The sequence below is a fragment of the Leopardus geoffroyi genome, chromosome D4, assembly GCF_018350155.1.
Source record: "Leopardus geoffroyi isolate Oge1 chromosome D4, O.geoffroyi_Oge1_pat1.0, whole genome shotgun sequence".
In the NCBI taxonomy this organism is placed as follows: Eukaryota; Metazoa; Chordata; class Mammalia; order Carnivora; family Felidae; genus Leopardus; species Leopardus geoffroyi.
This window is the reverse complement of record NC_059342.1, coordinates 57,255,265-57,276,043: the sequence shown is the minus strand read 5'-3', so window position 1 is coordinate 57,276,043 and position 20,779 is coordinate 57,255,265. Positions and strand designations below refer to the sequence as shown.

General features: G+C 42.8%; 1 protein-coding gene across 20 annotated transcripts in view; it reads right to left on the bottom strand.

The window, feature by feature from the left end:
• Positions 1–20,779, bottom strand: part of UNC13B (unc-13 homolog B) — a 252,510-nt gene that overhangs the window by 37,490 nt on the left and 194,241 nt on the right. For 18 of the 20 annotated variants that reach the window (XM_045470007.1, XM_045470020.1, XM_045470021.1 and 15 more), the window contains one exon: positions 1,323–1,369. In XM_045470007.1, coding sequence (XP_045325963.1) covers positions 1,323–1,369 — 47 coding nt within the window. Of the gene's footprint in view, positions 1–1,322; positions 1,370–3,838; positions 3,862–13,470; positions 15,987–16,078; positions 16,200–20,779 lie in introns of all 20 variants that reach the window. The other 2 variants (XM_045470012.1, XM_045470013.1) reach the window with 1 other exon arrangement.

Genomic DNA, 20,779 nt, shown 5'->3' with positions numbered 1-20,779 from the left:
CTCCAGGCTCTGAGCCATCAGCCCAGAGCCCCACGCGGGGCTCGAACTCACGGACCGCGAGATCGTGACCTGGCTGAAGTCGGACGCTTAACCGACTGCGCCACCCAGGTGCCCCTGCTATGTTGATTTCTAATAAACTAGCTTCCTGAGCACAGGAAATGAACTTTGCTTTCAATGAGACTACCAGAGCTAGGGAAGTTCTCAACTTGTGACAACTTCTAAGGACTAAGCTGAAGGAAAGATGACAGGAAGGCGTTTAGAAAATCAGTGCATGGCCCCATTTAAAAATAGCTTAGATATGTTCCATTATCATGTATGTATTTTATAATCATTAGAAAAAAAAGCTAAAGTCCTGAGGAAGGGCTGTTGAAGTAGCAAGTTTGTGGCTAATTCTAAAAACTATAGTATGCACCACTCAAGGTTCTTGCAACATAAGTGAGCTTTAGACAAGAGAAGGATAGCTTATTCCCATGACCTATTAAAAAAAAAAAAAAAAAAAAAAACACAAAAATCACAAGGAAAAGGAGTATGTAAAAATGTAGTAGGTAACTTTGCGATCTGTTCTTATTTCTTCCCTGATCATGAGGGAGAGAAGGCAGCCACTGGAAATTCTTATGTCAGAAGAACACACGTCTTATGTCTCCTTTATGGGACAAGGAGAAAAGGAAGATCCTGAGAAATAATGGACAGTGTATGTGCCAGGGAGAGGTGGGGGAGGGCACTTAAACTCTTTTCTCTCTTGGGAATAGTCAGTTATAGACAGCAGTTGAGCAGCTGAAAATGACTCTTTGCTGCAATCACATGGGTGTGAAACTGCCAAACAAGAAGCACAGACAGAACACACAGAGCTCCTAAAGGATGCTACTTATGTCTTGACAAGAGTAGAATGGAGTAAGTAGGTGACTCACAACAGATGAAGCAGGACAGAGCCCAGAGAGTGATCTAATCAGCTACACTATCAACAATGGAATAAAAGAGAACTGTGTCAAATGCAGGTATTTTTCTAGTTTCCTCTTTTATACCTAAAAGGGTTATCACTAACTATGATGCATTGAATCAAATTCTAGAGGCAAAGATAGGGAAGCCCCAAAGCTCCCTCCCCTGCTTCAGGGGAACCATGCTATAAAGCTCTGTCTTCTGTCTTTGAGGAGTCAATCTGCAAAGTTCTCCCCTCTCCTCAGAGAACCAACCAATCCCTATAGCAGAGACTCTTCTTTCCCAGGATCCAACTTATGGAGTGTTTTCTACTGTTTCTCAGGGGGAAGCTAGAAGCAGCACGAGAGACTGTAAAATCCACAGAAACCTTGTAGGGAATCACTTACCCTCCTGGGAGCCACTGGGGCAGAGAGGGGTTACCATCATCTGGAATCTTTAAAAAGAGATAGAAAAAAAGTTAAATCCTAGAAAAGATGGGAGACAGCCATATTTCTTTGGTCAGGCAGTAAACAGTAAAGTAGGAATCTCAGAGAAGAGTAGGTCACATACACAATGTGGTGACATAGCCAGACTGATGTCTAAGCAAATGCCCTGATGAGCCAGAGCAACAAGCAGGTTGCCAAAATGAGTGCTACTTTGTCTCCCTTCTCCCCAGTGAATAGGAAGGATATAAGGTCAAGCTCTAAGGCTAAGGTCCACTGGGAGTATGAGAACTATCAGAACTTCTATCCCCCTCACACAATTCACTGGTATATATAACAGTAAGCCAAGGCCAAAAAAAAAAAAAGATCCAGTTAGGCTTCCAGGCCTCGCTTAAGCAAAAGGACCACTTCATACAGAGTCTGGCCTTCTTCTAGTTATATTCCTAAATTCCCTTAGCTATCAGAGAGTGGTGACTTGGTCCTTCTGGACTCCCATCTCATCTTGTGATTTGACTTTGTTCAGGTTCCTTGAAGCCCTAACTCACAGACATTCTACATTTGATAAGGTCTCTATATATATAACAAGAAAACCCAGGGCAGGTTGGATACTTAGATTATCATTCTGGTGCTGTTTATGAGCTCTATAATGAGAAGTTGAAAACTGAGGTACCAAATAATTCAAAGAAGAAACTGCCTGAAAACAGTTTTTAAACGTTTCTCCACAAACAAGCAAAAAACCAAAACAAACAAAAAACCCAAAAACAAACATTAAAAAAACACACACAGAAAAAAAAGCAGTGTAGACAGAAAGTTCCAAAGCTTCTAGGGCTTTCTAGAGAACCAATGGTAAATGCTGTTTAGGCTCCAACAGAGCTAGTGCTAGCAGGTCTGGGGCTTTGTGCCCCCTTCTTGTCCCCTAAACTCCCCAAAACTTTCCTGCCTCCTAAAACCTGGGGTCCAGTTACCTATCCTGGACCAAATGTGCTCCAGGACAAGGGAGACAAAAGTAAGGTATTTAACTTGTACAGGGGGTAAAGTTTTGGGAGGGCCCTGGCTGGGAGAAGTTATGGATAAAATTAGGTAAAACAGAGTAGAAAAGGGAGAGGTAGGACAGGCATGGTGTTGGGTAATGGAAAAGTGGGTAAGAATTACCCTGGGTCAGCAGTAAGGGTCAAGATGAACTTTGGATGTAAGACCCTTCTCAGACCGTTCTCAGGTTCTCTGGACTCTAAGTAAGCTTATCTGCCTATTGACTACAGCCCTTCACGAACCCATTTCACCTTATCTGGCTCTTGCCCTGGTTCTGTGGGTGAGATGATACTGGCAAAAGGACAGCCAGGCCCCAAAAGAAACCAGAAGTGGATAATGCAAGTCCCCTAAGGTTGCTTTTGAGGGGTAGCCTATCCCTAAATCCCCAGATCCTACCACACAGAACTTACCTTCCCTTTGGAAACAGTCACTGTACTGAGCAGATTTTTATTTCCTACCTAAAATTAGATGTTTGCCAAAAACCACTGACCTTAAGGAAACAAAGTCACAAAAAGTCTCTGGGAACCAGGGTTCAACAAACTCAGATCATACACATTTCCTGTGCTTAGAGGGGACAGTGGGTCTGCAGAAGCCTGCAGACAAAAGCATAGAGCATGCACACACAGGTACTGAAGGAGGGTTGTGAGAATGAGAGGTGGTCTAGATAAAGTACCTACAGCGGGTACATTCATAGACACAACTTATGCCTGAGAGAAACACAAGGTGATCATGGATCCTGCACACAGGGCGATAAAGCATGTGCGCACACCCATTCGAAAAAGGATATTCAGTGTTCACCCGGGCCTGAATCACAGGCAAAAGCAAACCCTCACAGTCTTCAAGAACCAGTGCACAGCATGATTTATACAATGCATTCACATGGCATGGGGGAACCACATCACAGTTCTACAGAAGCTTGTGTTCACAGAGAGACCAAGAAACCTGCTCAGAAGCACAAAGCACATTCACACTTAGGGCCCCAGGCAAGAGGCACAAAATGCCTACAGCAATTCCTGCTCTCAAATACAAAGTGTATGCATGCTGGGCTCAGCAAGGGTTTACAGCATATGCCAACCTGCAGCAACAAGCAAAAAATGGACAAACACTGTGCAAAATAGAAGAGAAGGGCAATCAGTGTTTGGGGGAGTCAAACTGAGTACAAGTATAAGCACACACATGCTACATTGAATGTGCACCATGCTGGCACACACATTCTCACACTGTGCTCCAGGGACGTCTGCAGGAGCATACACAAAAATGGAGCATGCCCACAAACTGCTTTTAAGGAAAAACAGACTATCTACATGAGCCAAAGCTCAGAAGCACAGATCACGTGTGTGTGTGCGTGCATGTGTTCGTCCACACGCACACGCACACACACACACACTGTGCTCAGGAGAGAAGGGTAGAAGATAGACAACACAAAGGACCCAAAGGGCCAGAGGCACAACCTGAATGGCTCCTCGCTTTCCTTCTGCAAGGAGAGAGAAAGCAGGGAAAAAAGGGCAGAAAGGTTAGTAGATTCAGTCCCATAGCACAGAACCCAAAGAAAATGCCAGCTAAACCTTAAGGGACATGGAGGAAAGGAAGAGATCCTCTGAACAACTGGTTAGTTCACAGAGCCTAACTCCCAGAATCCTTACCTCCCGTATTGACTGGTCCCTCCTTTTAGTTTAGACCATTCCTGGTTTGGCAACTCAAACTAAAGGACAAAGCCTGCCTGGGGATTTCAATCACCTTTCTTCCCTTTCCAAAGTGGCCCGCATGCAGCATCAAGGAAACCAGTGCCACACACTTTGTTACCAAGGGTCACTCCAACAGGCTATCTGAGCTGGGCTAAGCACAGAGGGAGTTCCTTCCTTGGAAGCTACATGAGCTCACTCTGGATCTGGGATAAGTCCTCAAACGCCAAAGGCCTGGTGACTGAACCCTTTCCATTTCACAATGCAGGCCATGCATTTGCCCAGTAACCCTGGCCTGTTTTCCCAAAGCCTAAGTTAAGTTAGGCCAGGTTAAGGCCTGGAGTTAAGGCTAGGACGGGGATACTCAAAGGCCATAGTTGGGGGCATCAACTGGCCACTGACCTACAAAGTTACCATGATCTAGATGACAAAACCGTGATGGCAACTCCAGGCCTGATTATCTATTAAATCCAGAACAATTCTCCAAAGGAAATTGATGCTTCCAGAAGGGCTTTAGCAAGTCACAGTAAAGGAAGATAAAGTCCAGAAATTACTCCTCCTAATCATCAGACTACATTGTCTCTAGGCCACATATGGATAGCTCCACAGGTTTCCTTCTCTAAGGCAAGTACATTCACCTGGGCTGATCAGCTACCCTCTTTCTTTTCCCTCCCTTTTAAAGATCCACTGACATTACATAACAAGTAAAAGGGAGAATCATAAAAACTAATTCCTAAATTTCCAATTTTTCAGCTATTTTTGATGACTTAATGGGTCACCTGACCTGACAGAAGAGTTAATTCAGGAATAGGAATCCTCCAAAATAGTGCAGCAATAGGAAGGTGAATGAGATGCAAAAGACACTTGCTGGAATGGGTCATATCTCTCCTACATTTACACCCACCTCCCTTATTGTATTCTGCTGTCTTTGAAAATGAAAATTAGGCAAGGAACACTTTAACTGACCCTGTGATTCAAATTGGAAAGGTTTCTCTCCTCCTCCACTATCTTGAAAATACACTGTATACATCACGTCAGTTACTTTGTGTCTTTCTGTTCTTCCCAGAGTTCCCCATAATACCTAAGAATCTGCTGACAAGGCTGTCAAGACTCTCCATATATATATACAATTTTACCCTTGTAGCCTGAGGGCTTAGCACATCTCCCAGCATTTGTATGTAGTTAAAGGAACTGAACTTTGAGGACTTAGAAAACAACAGCTTCTCAGAACACGTCTTTTGCCAATCACCAGAGAAAAACGTAGGTCTGTTAGCCAGTAGCCTGTACCATATTCCAGATTGCAAGGAACTGCTGTATTAGCTCTTTAGTTTGTCCCACCCACTGGACAAATATAACAAAACCTTTTCTTTTTTTTTTTTAATTTATTTTTGAGATAGAGAGTGCGCACATAAGCAGAGGAGATGCAGAGGGAGAGGAAGACAGAGTATCTAAAGCAGGCTCCATGCTGACATCAGAGAGCCCGACGTGGGGCTCGAACTTGCAAACTGCGAGATCATGACCTGAGCTGAAGTAGAACGCTTAACCAACTGAGCCACCCAGGTGCCCCTCTTTTTTTTAAAAAATGCTTATTTTGGAAAGAGAGAGCGTGCACGCTGCGACTGGGGCGGGGGGCGGAGGGCAGAGAGAGAGGGAAACAGGATTGTAGAAGTGGGCTCTGCCCTGATAGCGGAGAGCCCAATGTAGGGCTGGAACTCACCAACTATAAGGTCACATGACCTGAGCCAAAGTGGGACTCTTACCCGACTGAATCACCCAGGCACCCCACAAAACCTTTCTTGTTAAGAGTCAAACTTTTTGTGCTTCCTAACTTCTTAAAATGCCTTAATATTTTTCTACTTAGATTTAGTTTTCAGTTTAAGTGCTATATGTCTAGGGGAAAAAAAAAATTGCCTGACCCTTAAGAATGATAGCACTCTTCCAGACATTCCATTTTATAAGGAAGGGACATACTTCCTTATCATTAAAACAATCTTAACTCCACTGTAGTTGGGAGTGAAAAGACTTGAGGCACTCCACTGATATGAGCCTGCATTTCCTTACCTATAAAAAGCAGATAAGAACTCTACCTTCTAAAGTTACAGCAAGGATTCATTTCTTCAACAAGTACATATTGAGAACCTACTACACACTAGGCACTGTCCTCAGTGCTGGTGATGCAGCAGAGAATGAAACAAACTCCCTGATCTTGATAAGTTTCTATTCTAGAGTAGGAGCTGATGATTAATAATCATGAAGACAATGAAAGTAGCTAACATTAAGTGAACACATCATGTATCTGACATTTTATTAGAGTAAGCTCATTTATTTCTCTCAACAACTCTACTGGGTAAATACTATTATCTCAATTTTTTTGTTGATTAACTGAAGATTATCACAGAAGTTAAAAAACTTGCCTAAAATCACAGCAAGTGGCAAAGCCAAAATTCAAAACAGGCATTTGGTGCCAGGATCTATAGAGACTCTGCTGCAAAATTCAGGTAAGGGTAAAAGATAATGCCCCTGTGGTGATGCTACAGTTACTATTAAAGTTTTACAAAAGGTTGTCAGGAAGGCCTTATTGATAATGTGACATCTAAGCAGAGACCAAAAGGAAATGAGTGAAGAAGCTATTCAGAGTTCTAGGAGAAAAGTACTCCAGTCAGAATATACAGCAAGCCCAAAGCCTGAGGTGAGAGCATAGCCGGTGTGGAGGAACAGCAAGTTTGCAATAGAGTACTGGCTCAAATAGGGCTCTGCAAGCTCATAAGCACTTTAGCTTTCATTCTGATACTGAAAAATCAATGGAAGCTTTTGAACAGAGTAGTGATATGCTCTAACTCATGTTTTGTGAGGATTACAAACTCTGATTGCTGTGGGGAAAACAGACTGTAGAACAAAGGTAGAAGGAGAGAGACAAGTTAGGCTATGAAATCATCTGGGTAAGAGAAAATGGTGACTTAGACAAGGATATTAGTGGTTAAGGCAGAAATAGTGGTAAGCTTTAGGTTACCTTTTAAAGGGAGAGCAGGCAGATTTACTAACTGATTGGATGTGGGCTATGAGAAAAAAGGAAAAGCCAAGAATGACTCTATGGATTTGGGCCTGAGCAGCTCTAAGAATCGAGTTGCCGTTTACTGGTAAGATGACTATAGGAAAAGTAGGTTTGGCAGGGGCTTGGGAAAAGGACCAGGAGTTTGGTTTTGGTATGTCAAATCTGATACGCCTATTTACTTCCAAATAGGAATGTTAAGTAGATGTAGAGTCGGATGTTCATGGAAGATGTCTGGGCCAGAGATATAAATCTGGGAATACTTATAAAACTCATGATATTGAAAGAGATTAGCTAGACCATGAGTATGAATAAAAAGAAATCAGGATTGAATCCTGGGATGCTACAAGATTGGGAAAATGAGGAGGGACCAACAAAGATGGTTAAGAAGGAATGGTCAATATAGAACTGGGGAAGAACCAATACAGAGAGGTGGTCTGGAAACAAAGTGAAGAAAGTTTTTCAAAAAGAAGCACCTGAGGCATAAGGACAGACTAAAAGATCAATGGAATAGAATTGAGGATCCAGAAATAAACTCTAAAATTTACAGTCAGTTGATTTTTGTCAAGTGTGCTAAGACCATTCAATGGAGAGAGTTTTTTTCAACAAATGGTGTTTGAATATCCATATGCATATGAATCAAGTTGGATCCCTATCTCCCAAACACCACACAAAAATTATTTCAAAATGGATCATCGACCTAAAAGAGCTAAAACTAAACAACGTTTAGAAAAAAACATAGGACGGGTGCCTGGGTGGCTCAGTGGGTTAAGTGTCCAACTTCGGCTCAGGTCACACGATCTTGCAGTTCATGAATTCAAGCCCCACATCAGGCTCTATGCTGACAGCTCAGAGCCTGGTGCCTGCTTTGGATTCTGTGTTTCCCACTCTGCCCCTCCCCACTCACACTCTGTCTTTCTCTCACTCAAAAATAAACATTAAGGGGCGCCTGGGTGGTTCAGTCGGTTGGGCGGCCGACTTCGGCTCAGGTTATGATCTCGCGGTCCGTGAGTTCGAGCCCCGTGTCGGGCTCTGTGCTGACAGCTCAGAGCCTGGAGCCTGTTTCGGATTCTGTGTCTCCCTCCCTCTGACCCTCTCCCATTCATGCTCTGTCTCTCTCTATCTCAAAAATAAATAAACGTTAAAAAAAAAAATTTTTTTTTAAATAAACATTAAAAAATATGTTTTTTTAAAAAAGAGAAAAACAAGGTTACTTCTTTGCAACCTTGGATTAGACAATGGTTTCTTAACTAGGAAATCAAAAACACAATCCACACAAGAAAAATATATATATTGAACTCCACCAAAATTTAAAACTTTTGCACTCTATTTCATACCCATTATAATGGCTATCACAAAAGAGAGAGAGAGAAAGAGAGAAAGAAGTAACAACTGTTGGCAAGGATGTAGAGAAATTACAACCTTTGTGCACTGTTGGTAGGAATGCAAAATGGTGCAGCCACTGTAGAAAACAATATGGCAATTCCACTTCTCGTTATGTACCCAAAGGAAATGAAAGTGAGGATTCAAAACTGATATTTATACACCCATGTTCACGGCAGCATTATTCACAATAGCCAAAGGGTGGAAGAAACCCAAGTGTCTATCTACAAATGAATGGATAAACAAAACGTGGTATATATACACATACAATGGAATACCATTCAGCCTTAAAAAGAAAGGACACATGCTACAACATGGATGAACCTTGAGAGAACATTATGCCAAGCAAAATAGGCCAGCCACAAAATGACCAATATTGTGTGATTCTACTTATATGAGGTACATAGAGTAGTCAAATTTAGAGAGACAGAAAGTAGATGTGGTTGCCAACGATTTGTGGGAGAGGAGAATAGGGAGTTAGTTTAATAGGTACAGAACTTCAGCTGGGGAAGATGAAAAAGTTCTGGATAATGGATGATGGTGATGGTTGCACAACAACATGAATAAACTTAAAATGTTTAAAATGATAAATTTTATATCATGTATATTTTACCACAATAAAAAAATTTAGGGGTGCCTGGATGGCTTGGTTGAGCATCCGACTCTTGACTTTAGCTCAGGTTATGATCAAACCCTGCATTGAAGCTCCATGTTCCTCATGGAGCCTGCTTAAGATTCTCAGTCTCGGGGCGCCTGGGTGGCGCAGTCGGTTAAGCGTCCGACTTCAGCCAGGTCACGATCTCGCGGTCCGGGAGTTCGAGCCCCGCGTCGGGCTCTGGGCTGATGGCTCAGAGCCTGGAGCCTGTTTCCGATTCTGTGCTTCCCTCTCTCTCTGCCCCTCCCCCGTTCATGCTCTGTCTCTCTCTGTCCCGAAAATAAATAAACGTTGAAAAAAAAAAAAAAAAAAAAAAGATTCTCAGTCTCTCTCTCCCTCTGCCCTTATCCCCCACTTGTGCACGCTCTAGTTAAAAAAAAAAAAAAAAAAAAAAAAAAAAAAGTTTAATAAAACATGTATGCTTCAAAAAACTCCATCAAGAAAGTGAAAAGACAAAGATTGTGGGAAAATACTCACAAATCACATATGTGATAAGGGTCATGTTCCAGAATATATAAAGTTGTCTTACAGCTCAACAACAAAAAGACAACTCAATTTGAATAGACATTTCTCCAAAAAAATATAAAAATGGTCAATATGCACATGAAAAGATGCTTAACATCATTAGCCACTAGGGAAATGCAAATCAAACCACAGTAAGATACCACTCACGTCCAGTAGGATGGGTAAAATAAAAAAAAACACAAACATTAATAAGTGTTGGCGAGGATGTGGAGAAATTAGAACTCTCATGCCTTGCTGATGGGAATGTAAAATGGTGCAACCACACTGGAAAACAGTCTGGCAATTTCTGAGAAAATATTAAACTCAAGAGTTATCATATAACCCAGCAATTCCACTTCTAATATATACCCAAGAGAATGAAAAGATGTCTGCACAAAAACTTGTACACAAATGTTCACAGCAACATTATTTGTAATAGCCAAAAAGTAGTAAAGAACAAACCAAATGCCCATCAAATGATGAATGTATAAACAAAATATAGTATATCCATATAACAGAATATTATTCCAACCACAGTATCGATACATGTTACAACATGGTTGAATCTTGAAAATATGCTAAGTGGAAGAAACCAGTCACAGAAGGCCACATGTTATATGAATCCATTTATATGCAATGTCCAGAATAGGCAAATCCACAGAAACAAAAAGTCAATTAGTGGTTGCTAGAGGCTGGAAGCAAAGGAGATTGAAAAGTGACCACTAATAGGAAAGGAGTTTCTTTTTAGGGTGATAGAAATGTTCTGGAGTTGATGGCTGCATAATTTGGTGAACATACTAAAAAAAAAAAAACAACAAAAAACAGTAGTTGTGCACTTTTTAAGGGTGAACTTTATGGCATGTAAATTATAACTCAATAAAGCTATTATAATGAAAAGACAATCAATTACGTCAAGTTGCTGACTGACTAAGAGGAGGACTAAAAATGAACCAGGAGTTTGGCAATATGGTGGTCATCTGATGGCCTTGACAAAAGCTATTTTGGTACAATAGTAGAAAGAAAAGAATCGAATTTTTATTTAATGAATGTGACATACTTAAAACAGTGCCTATGTAGTCTCCAAAAGAGAAGATAAGGGATGAAAAATAAGAACTCAGTGGTAAGCTACTAGTAACCTTGGGCCCTAAAATGTTCCAAGCAGAGCAGTGAAGAAAGGGAAATCTTAAATGTTCCATTGTGGTAGTAGCCACTGTTACTAATATTGAATCAGTTTGCCAGCTTAGGGTGGCTACTGTTCTGGACTCTGTAACAAAAGTGTGTGGGTGAAAGGCTGTTCTTTGTGCTCACCTTGCTCCATTCTTCCTGCGCTATGGAATGTTGCTGGAGTCAGGCCTAGACCCAGCACCCTCCACCGCTCCCCCTGGAGCCCACAGGCCAGACTTGATCTTGGCTAAGACCCAGAACTTTGGCTTGCTTTCTTACTGGTGCTTCAGAAAACCTACCTTGTCTCATTATCACTGCTGCTGCCCCACCTGCTTACCACAGGTACCACAAGCTCCTGCATTACCCACCAGGGTATCAACTCGGAAGGGAAATTTGCAAGCTGAAAAGTCAGCTCAAGTGTGTTGGGTGTTCATGCTAACATCGACCACCGACCAACCAACCGCCAAGGTTAAAGGAGCTGGTAAGGAAGTACTGCTTTGATATTTGTTGTTTCTATTGTTGCTGTAATGTAAAAATTTCTAAATGCCCAGTGAGAAGGAAAAAGGGCTGCAAAGTTAAGTGGAGAAAGAAATCCCTTACAGCTGAGGAATTACAGAAAGCTTTCTGGAAGAGGTGATATTTTGGCTGTACAATGAAGGACTATATTTTGCTAGGCTGATTTGATGAACACAGCACCTTAGACTAGAAGGAAGCATCTATATGTGAATATGCTGAGAACAGAAAGTACACGGTGAATTTGTGAGACAGCAGAGTTTCCTTTTGGGTGGAGTATAGTGGGACGAGATAAGCCTGCAAATGCAAACTAGAGACCAACTGTAATGGTCCTGAATGCCAAGTGAAGGAATTTAGACTGACATTTCCTTCCTTCCTTCCTTCCTTCCTTCCTTCCTTCCTTCCTTCCTTCCTTCCTTCCTCCCTCCCTTCCTCCCTTCCTTCCAAGTAGGCTTCACATCCAGTGAAGAGCCCAGTGCAGGACTTGAACTCACAACCCTGAGATCAAAACCTGGGCTGAGATTGAGTCGGACAAATAACCAAATGAGCCACCCAGGTGCCCCTAGACTTTTTGGATAAGCTATAAGGAGTAGATCCACGGATATTTGAAAGGAGCATGTGATTTTTTAAATTTTATTACTTGGTATTACATTCATTATTCAGATTCTAAAAAGCATAAAAAGATATACAGTGGGAAAAAAAATTTATTTTTCATCTCATTAGTTTTTCACCTAGTACTTTTCCCTATGGGCAATCAGGTATCAGTCTCCTATGTATCTTTGTTAGATATCCTACACAAACAGACACAGACACTATGGGTCTGTGTATTCTTTCCCTCTCTTTTTTATACAAATGTGGGGCATCTTATACATACTGTTCTGCACCTTGTTTTTTCATATGGCAATATGTCTTGGAGATATCTCCATTTCAGTAAAGAGCTACCTTATTCTTTTTATAGCTATATGGTACTGTATTCCATTGTTAGGGGGTGCCAGTAAGTTATTTAGCCAGTCTTTCTTAACAAACATTGTTTTCACTCTTTGCTACTAAAAACAATGCTTCAAAAATAGAACACGTGTCCTTTCCACATGTGAAAATAAACCTGCCGGATATATTCCTGGAAGTGATTCTGGGGCACAAAGGGTATGTAGAATTCTGATACATTTTGCCAAATGTCTTCCTTAGAGGTTATACCAATTTACACTCCCATCCCACCAGCAATGTATGAGTGCCTGTTCCCTCACACCTTTGTCAACACAATATGTTTCATAATTTTAATTCTCCCTTAAGAACATCAATCAGGTTATATGCATAAGAGGACAACCCCATTTACATTCAAAACTGGATGAATACAGCATATGCTCTTTGGATAAATTTAATTTTGATTGGGAGAAATAATTTTAAAACTACATTATCTCCATGCTGCCTAGAAAAAAAAAAAGTTCTCTCATTTCTTGATTCAAAACCATTCCATTCTCCAATTTAGGTGAGAAGCCTTTAGCTGGAGATGGAAGAAAAGGAATATGACCTGTGAAAGGCAGACGGCTCTTGGGCAGGGAAAGCACTGGACAGCTTCAAGTCGAAAATAAAGTTCTGTGTGAAGTCCAGTACTGGGAAGAAGAAAGTTCAGGATAAGGGAAATTCCTACAATGGCCCATCAACTCCTGGGGAGCTAGCAATCTTATCTCAGCAAGAAACCCATGAAAAGAATAATTTTAAAATACAATGTAGGATTGCATCAGCCCCTCTAGTGCCTGTGAGCAACATGCCCATTCCTGCCTCCTACACACCAACTTCACACTGGCATATCCTAAAAGTCCTGCAGCTGTAAACTACTTCTGCCCACATGTTCCTCCCTCTTTTAAAAAGGTAGCTTCTAAAGCCGCACCCACCCCCAAAAGATTGGAAGTTCCGTTTGAGATAGGAATCCCTTTCCTGTTGCTTTAGAACCCTCTTTCACTCCAGTTCCCACAGGATTAGTTTAAAAATCTGTATTCAAGTAATTTAGACGGATTTAAGCTGTGGGCCTCCCCCATCACCTTGTGAAACTCACCACCAAGCCGGGTCTCACACTTGTCTGATGGAGACCATACCCAGCCAGCTGTGACCCCATTAAACATTGATTTGGAATACCTGAGTGTATGTCTTCTACTGAGAGATGGTTTGCCTTCTGTACTAGTTCGTGCAAAAGTTTTTTCTGTCTCAGTCTTTTCTCTCTCAGAACATTTTTAAAGTTGTTGATGCACTTGTTGAGGTAGATGGTCTCTGCACACACTTGCTCTAGGCTTAGTCTGCCCTGCTTGGGAGATTCAGGCCTGGAACAAGTTTCATTTCCCAGACATGGAGCCAGAGCAAAACCTGGCAACGCATATGCAATAGGCGAGGAGTTAGAAGCCAGAGAGAAGTTGCTGGGATCCTGAAAGGTTTGGTCTCTCTGTGAAGAGATGCCCACTCCACCAGAGACCATACTGAGCAAGCTCTCACTCTCCTGACTCCCAGGGCTCTCCACAGAGAAATCCTGAGCACCCTCTGAACTCAACGTCCCAAGAAGTCTATCACTGTTCTCTGACTGAGAACCACTTTCATTGCTTTCCAGGTCCTCAGGACTGATGGACCCACTATTCTCAAGCTTCTGAAACACACCCTGCAGAGCTGAACGAAAGTGATGAATTGCTCGGCCCAGTTTGCTTTTGTAAAACTTAATTTCTAGATCTTCATCCTCCTGCGAGCCAACCAGACCACAGGAGGACTTTTCAAAGACATCTTTAAGGACCTGAGTAGCATGTTCCTCCTCCTCATTCAAGTCAATATGAACCATGTCACTGAAAGTCTCAGGCCCTATGATAATTTCCTCCATCATGCGATCACGGCTCAGAGTTGCAAACCTTCTGGACTTGTCTGTCAAAAGGTCCTCAAGCTGCTTTGAGCTTAGAATATCAAGCCCAGCTTCACAGGCCAGGAGCTCGTCTTCTGTCTTCAGCAACCCAGACAGTGACAGACAGCTGCCAGCCTCGCTTTTATTGCTGCAGTGGTTTCCTCTTTTTCCTACACTACATACTTCAAATCCTTCGCTGGACTGTTTGAAAACCTGGGATGTCCCAGAACCCTCTTTTGAGATTAACACTAGGGAAGGTTCCTCAAATTGATGGAAGGTGGACAGAGTAGCCTCTTTCCCTGTCAGCTCACCACCACAACTGTCAATGATAACTTGGGAGGTTCCTAATGTTCCTTTTACTTCATCTCCTGGCTTAGACACATCACTTGACTTTATGAAATTATTCTCGGGTGGGAAGGAAAGGCCTTGCTGCTCAGGGGTTTGAGGTTCTCTGTGTTGATTTTGAGCCCTCATTTGAGATGCTCCTATTATGGGTCCTGTGTCCCCTGTTTCCATCTGAAGAAGTGATTCATGCTGGTTTAAAGAATTTGAATTATGGTCCTGAAGTTGCTGCAAAAATGACAGAGACTCCTTTGGGGGATTCTTACAGCACTGTGGCCAGCTTGGTTCTTCTTTGGTGGCAATCCGGACCCCTACACTCTGCAAAAGGATGGATTTCTGCAAGATGAAGTCTCTGTGCTCTAGATGGGCAAGTTTCACAACAGTAGGCCTGGGGGCTGGGGCTTTGCCTGCCCTGTAAGCCTCTTTGATGTACCTGTTGCACTGCATGCCATTAACACAGAGGTGCATGGCCAGGAAGCTGTGCACCAGCTCCATGGTATTTTCCCCATCTTGCTCTGGAAGTCCATACAGATACAGAATGGCTTCTTCATTGGGTCTGTCCACATGGGGTTCCTGGGCCTTTTCCCCCACACATACCTTAGCCAGAGAGCTGCTGCCCACCTGCAAGCCTTCTATTTCACTCAGAACTGAGTCTACACAGCTAGACACTTCATCCACTGAACCCCGGACTTGGCTCAAGTGCTGCTGCAGTTCAGCAATTTCAGTTTGGAGACGGCTGATGCCTTGTAGCTCTCTGATTATATAGTCTACTATATCCCCCAAAGGCTCTCGCTGTTCACAGCTGCAGCCTTGGTGAGGGCCTCTGGACAAAACGGACTTGGCTTGATTCCTTTCTGAGGGCTCTTGACAGCTTGTGCTAATGCTGACAGATGAGAGGTCTTGAGAGCCCGACCCTGAAGCACAGGCAGTGGAGCCCAGAGGAAGCTGACTGCTGGTCTGCTGCTCAAAGCTGCAATGCTGGGCCAGGCCTCCATCTCTATCCCCACTAATGGCTGAGGCTGTGGACCCACAGTGAGGGAGCAGGGAGCTGTCCTCTGGTAAGGATTCAGTAGGGCCTGAGGACTTGCTCTTGATGCCACACATAGTCTCTGACTTAGCCTTATCTGGGGACAGCCTGGAGGAGGGTCCCAAGGTGACCATGATTTCCTCCTCTGACTCTTGCAACAATCGTTTCATTTTTTCCCTCAGGGTCTGAGGGATTCTCTGCTTCTTCCTTTTATTTCTGGTCAGAATGCTTACCAGAGATTGTCCTGGAAGGCAATAACCTGCCCTAGTCTTTTCAGTCTATTTCTAGCAATTAAGGCTGGCTGATGTTTTGGGCTTAGCCCACAGTGCTGCCTGGAATGATCCCATGTGTAGTTTCCAAACCCGGCACATGTCCCTGGATCCTGGCTTGACTCTTATCCTGTAGCTAATGAAAAAGGAAAATAATGCACTCAGGTCAGAAAGCAGCAGAATAATTTTAATCTGAATCAAACTGTCAGGCAGGAATAAGAATATTACCTTCTAAGACTGTAGAAGTCAACCCTGACCTGTCTCCCAATGCTGGCCTTAAAGGCTGTAGGCAGTCACTTGTCTTTCCTTGGCTTCCCATCAGAGAAATGATGTATCAAGTCATTGTGTTCTGGGCAAATACCCAAAAACATCAAGATTAAGACAAACTCCTGGGAAGTAGGTGGGTAAGGTCAGTGAGTGACTGAACCTTTACAATTCAACACTAGGGGCGGGTTCAGGAATGAACAAATAGATGTTTAACTACCAAAGCTCAAATTACATACACAGTGAAAGACAAAGACAAGACATGCAATGTTTATTTTCCCAGTTGGTTGTTCTGGTGAAAACTCAGCAACTCAGATGTTGGTTCCTGCCTGTGCTTATAGCACAAAGTGTTTTCCCTTTGCTCAGTGGCAGCAACCCTTCACTTGGAGAAAAGACCATGGCAAGTATTTCAAACTTGGAGAAAAAAAGTTTTCTAAACCTAATTCTAGAGTAAGGTGGTAGTATGTAAGCATAGTCATTGTCCAGACTCAGGTACATTAAGCATGTTTGGATCTGGAGGGGCATGTGGCCAAAGACACACATGTGGTGGACACACAGCAGGGAATGAAGGAGGCTCAGGAACAGCCTGGAGTCCTGAACTCCGTTTAATAGTCCCCAAGGGCTTGGTGCAGCCTAATCAACACACAGGTTTGGCTTTCCTCCTCCACAGTGCATCTCATCTAATGCCTCTTTCAGAGCACCAGGTTAAGTGATTTTCCAGAGTAACAGAGGATTGCTCTAGCCCTCTGGCCTAGAGAAAACAATGCATAGGACAGGAAGGAAGTTGGTTATATCAGAGGGCTCCAAGGTGCTTTGCTGTTCTCCAAAAAGGTGAAGACAGCTTGCCACCAGACTTGCCCCTAATACCCTAAGCTACCAGGGACTACCACAGAGGTAAAGATGACTATTACCTTATATGGGGTGGTTATCCATTTCCTTTTTACTGGAAACATGCAAAGTGTAGGGAAGGAACAGAGTATAAAGTACAAAGAGAAAAGCTAAGAACCCAGGAATGCATGGGACTGCCAATACTTTCTGCCTCTGCTAGGTTACCCTGGGAGGGGTAAGACTGGTTGGTGGGAGACATGTAATCCTTCATGTTCTTCAGTCGGAGATGATTTCCCCATTTTCTAGATTTGATCTGTATTTCTAAATTGTCTCAACTCCTGCCTCCCTTTCTTTTTCCCAGTACTCAAGTTAACCCCAAAAGGGGAAAATTGCCTGTGAAGAACACAAGCTGACAGCTCCCACAGGAATTCATTTTAAGGAAAGGTCACCATCTACAGTTTGTGGGCTTAAAAGTTAAAAGCACTGTGCTTTCCTAGACTAGGAAGAATCAGAAGCATGAGTCACAAGACTTGGGATAAAGATCAAACTGACCCCTTTTACTGGAAATAACTAGGCCAAGGACCAAAAGTCAGAAACTAGATTAATTCCCACTTCATGTCTTCCCTTCTTCCCTGTAGTTCATCTAAAAATTCTGCTCCATCTAGGAATTCCTCACCTAAGGATGCTACCCATTCTGTGAGGCACTGCAGAGGCCAAATTAATGCCTTTTAAGCACTGTTGATTTACTCCTATGTCTCAAAGGGCCAGGATCAGCTATATCCCTAATCAGGCCAACTCACTGTACTCTGTGACAGGGGGAGGGAGAGGGATAAAGAGGAGATGTTCTATATGCACAACCAGAACTGCTGAGTCTTAGGATTAGTGCCTAGCTGTCTAAACAGCAAAGGTACCAATTCTAAGACGGACTCATCAAATTATTCCTTCTCTCCTTCCACAAGCGCACATCTGTATTTCCAAAGCTACCCTCTTTTAACTGTGCAAGGTCTAGGTGCCTCTGCTTTGGTCTTGGTACCTGGTATTAGCTTTGAACAAGGTCCCTAGCCCAATAAGGACTGGAACTGGTAATCAGCCTTTCAAGTTTGTCTCAAAGAGAAAGACTGCTTACTGAACCAAGATGAAAGTTCTGTGTATGACCACATGAAGCCATGAGCAAGTTCTACTAGATTGAAAATCAAAAGACTTAAGTCAGGTCTTGCTTCACCAATGATCTTGGATTAAACACCTGACTTCTCTGTTCCTTAGTTTCCTCACCTGTACAGTAGGGAAAATAGTCACAGGAATGTTACCAAGCATGCCACCACCCATAAAAGGTATGATTTGAGTAAACCATGACTTCTATCCTAGCCCCAAACCCCTATCTTTCCTAGTCTCTTTTAATGGTCTGTAGCACTGCCTGCAATCATACCACTGACATGTGTCATTCTTTGTTAATCCTATTTTCTTCTAGAAGTTTTTTTTCTTTTTCCTTAAGATTAAAAAAGGAAGCAAAACATTCAGTTCCCAGTATTTTGCTCAGGTGACAAGGGGCTTGCCATGTTCCCTCAGGCAGTCTGAAAGCATGCAGAAGGGACAGATACCTATAGGAGGCAAGTTTTTCTGTTCAAAGGCTGGTGAGGCCCAGAACCCATTGCCAGGTCTTCCAAGACCAGCCCCATTTAGGTCCAGAGAAAGCAGCTTTTCAGGAACAAAAATGAAACTGATTCTCCCGCTATTGCTTCAATGCAGGCCAGGTTAACTTCAGGCCTATTTGTTTTTCAGATCAATACTCCAGATAGGCTTGGTTTAACTTCCTAGACAGTCTTGCCAGCTGTCCCCTCCAAGACTGCAGTGCCCACAACACTGTCTGGCAAGTCATACAAGGGGCAAATGGCACAGTCATTGTGTTCAGGGTCTTTCCCTACAGCCTCCTGAAGGACTGAAGGCAAAGCTGCCTGGTTTCCTACATTACTAACAAATAGGAAACTTCCAACTAGAGCTGCCATAGCAACTTCTTCCAGCCTCAAAGAAAGATGCTTGCTTCCATATTAAACAAACTCTCCCCAAACCTTCTTATGAACTGGTAATCGCTACCCTGGATGAACTTAAGAATCACCTCCTGGGGATATGGGTTCCCCAAAGGCACCAAACCCACTCGGTCATCCAGATATTTAGGTTTTGAAGCAGAGGACAGACTTCAATGTAATGCCCAGAGAATCAACCAGTTACTTTGCTCAGAACCCAATAGGATACCAGAAGCCAGAATAGGCTGAAAGGGCAACCCTTAGGGCCAAGAGGCCCAAGTCAAGTCCACCTACTCCCCCAGCCTCTCTTTGCTACTACTGTCCACAGGAATGAAATAACAAGGGCCAAAGAATGAGGACAGTTTGATCTCTAAATCAATTCAATTGATTTGTCAGGCACCAAGCTATGTGCCAGGAATGTAAGACACACGGTCCCTGCTTTCTAATATATTAAGGTTTGGAGAAGGAAATAGGCATAATTCACCATCACAAAATAAAGCAAAACATGTTATAATGAAAGTTGTAATAAACAATAGATAATAGACATTAATTCCAATGATGGGGGAATGGAGGGGCAGTGAGAAGCCCAGCAAAATTAGGACAGGGAAAGCCATAGAGAAGAAGTAATATTTGAGCCAGAATGGGATAAAGAGGCATTGGGGTCCACCCAGCTCAACTTGACCCTCTGGACTCCTTCAAGATACCCAGAGCTGTCATTCTGCCCTGTCCTATTAGCCTATCTACTCTAGTCAACTTTTCAAACTTCATACACACACTCTAAAAAGTGACCACACCTTTCTCCTTTCTGCTATCTTTCTAAGGAATGACTAAACCTAGGAAAAATAAGGAAACCCTTTCAAGGGATATCTCCGTTTGAAAAGGGAACACATCAAAATAAAATAAATAAATCAAAAGTAGTAAGCTTCAACAATAGAGAGCTGAAAACTATGGCAGGGAATAAACCCTTAAATCACATCAGCACCAACGTACCAAAAAAAGTCAAGAAGGAAAAAAAAACAACTCAGTTTTCTGAAATGGCTGATTCTTTTGTCTCTTTCTCTGCCTTACCAAATAAATGTGATTAGGAATGCGAGTATTCCTTGTAAAATTGCTTCTGACTCAAATCTTGGCTGGGAGGAAACAGCTGGGGACCTCTGGGAACAGGCCAGAACTCTGTATATGTATCAAGCAGCCTCTCACTTTGTGTGAAACAAGCCCAGAAGGCAGAGAGCTAAGAACTCTGACAGCACCTCCCACCTCCCTTCTATAGAGGTCAGATCATTTCCTGGGCCATTTACCAATTATGTTGCATGGCTAATATGGTGGCAGGAATGGATTTCTAGGGCTACAACAGGTTTGGGTACTTTTAAAATGTTAATCTTTGGGAAAGCATCAATGCTTACAAAGATTCCTGTCAGAGAAAGTGATCAGGGTCACGTAGTATGAAAAGTGAGATTAGCCAAAGGGAATAAAGAATGCCCTAGATTAAATGCATCACAAGGTCCTAGGTACTATAGTTCCTAGGACAGGCCATCCTTCCTCATCAGCATTAGGAGGAACTCCATTTATAGGCCAGAGGCTGGACACGGTAAAAGAAAGAAAACCTCAAACACTGTATACAAGAGAGGAGACAGAACCTCTGGTAACATACAGTACCATAAGGGAGGATGCAGCCTTCAAAGTGTTGGAATATCAAGACCTCAAAATGAAGAATGAATGCCAGTCAGGAGAGCTGGGCATTCTTGCCCTGCCCAGCGCTCCCTTTCAGCAGTACCAAGGTTTACTATACCAAGGAATATAGCCAACCATAAAGCAA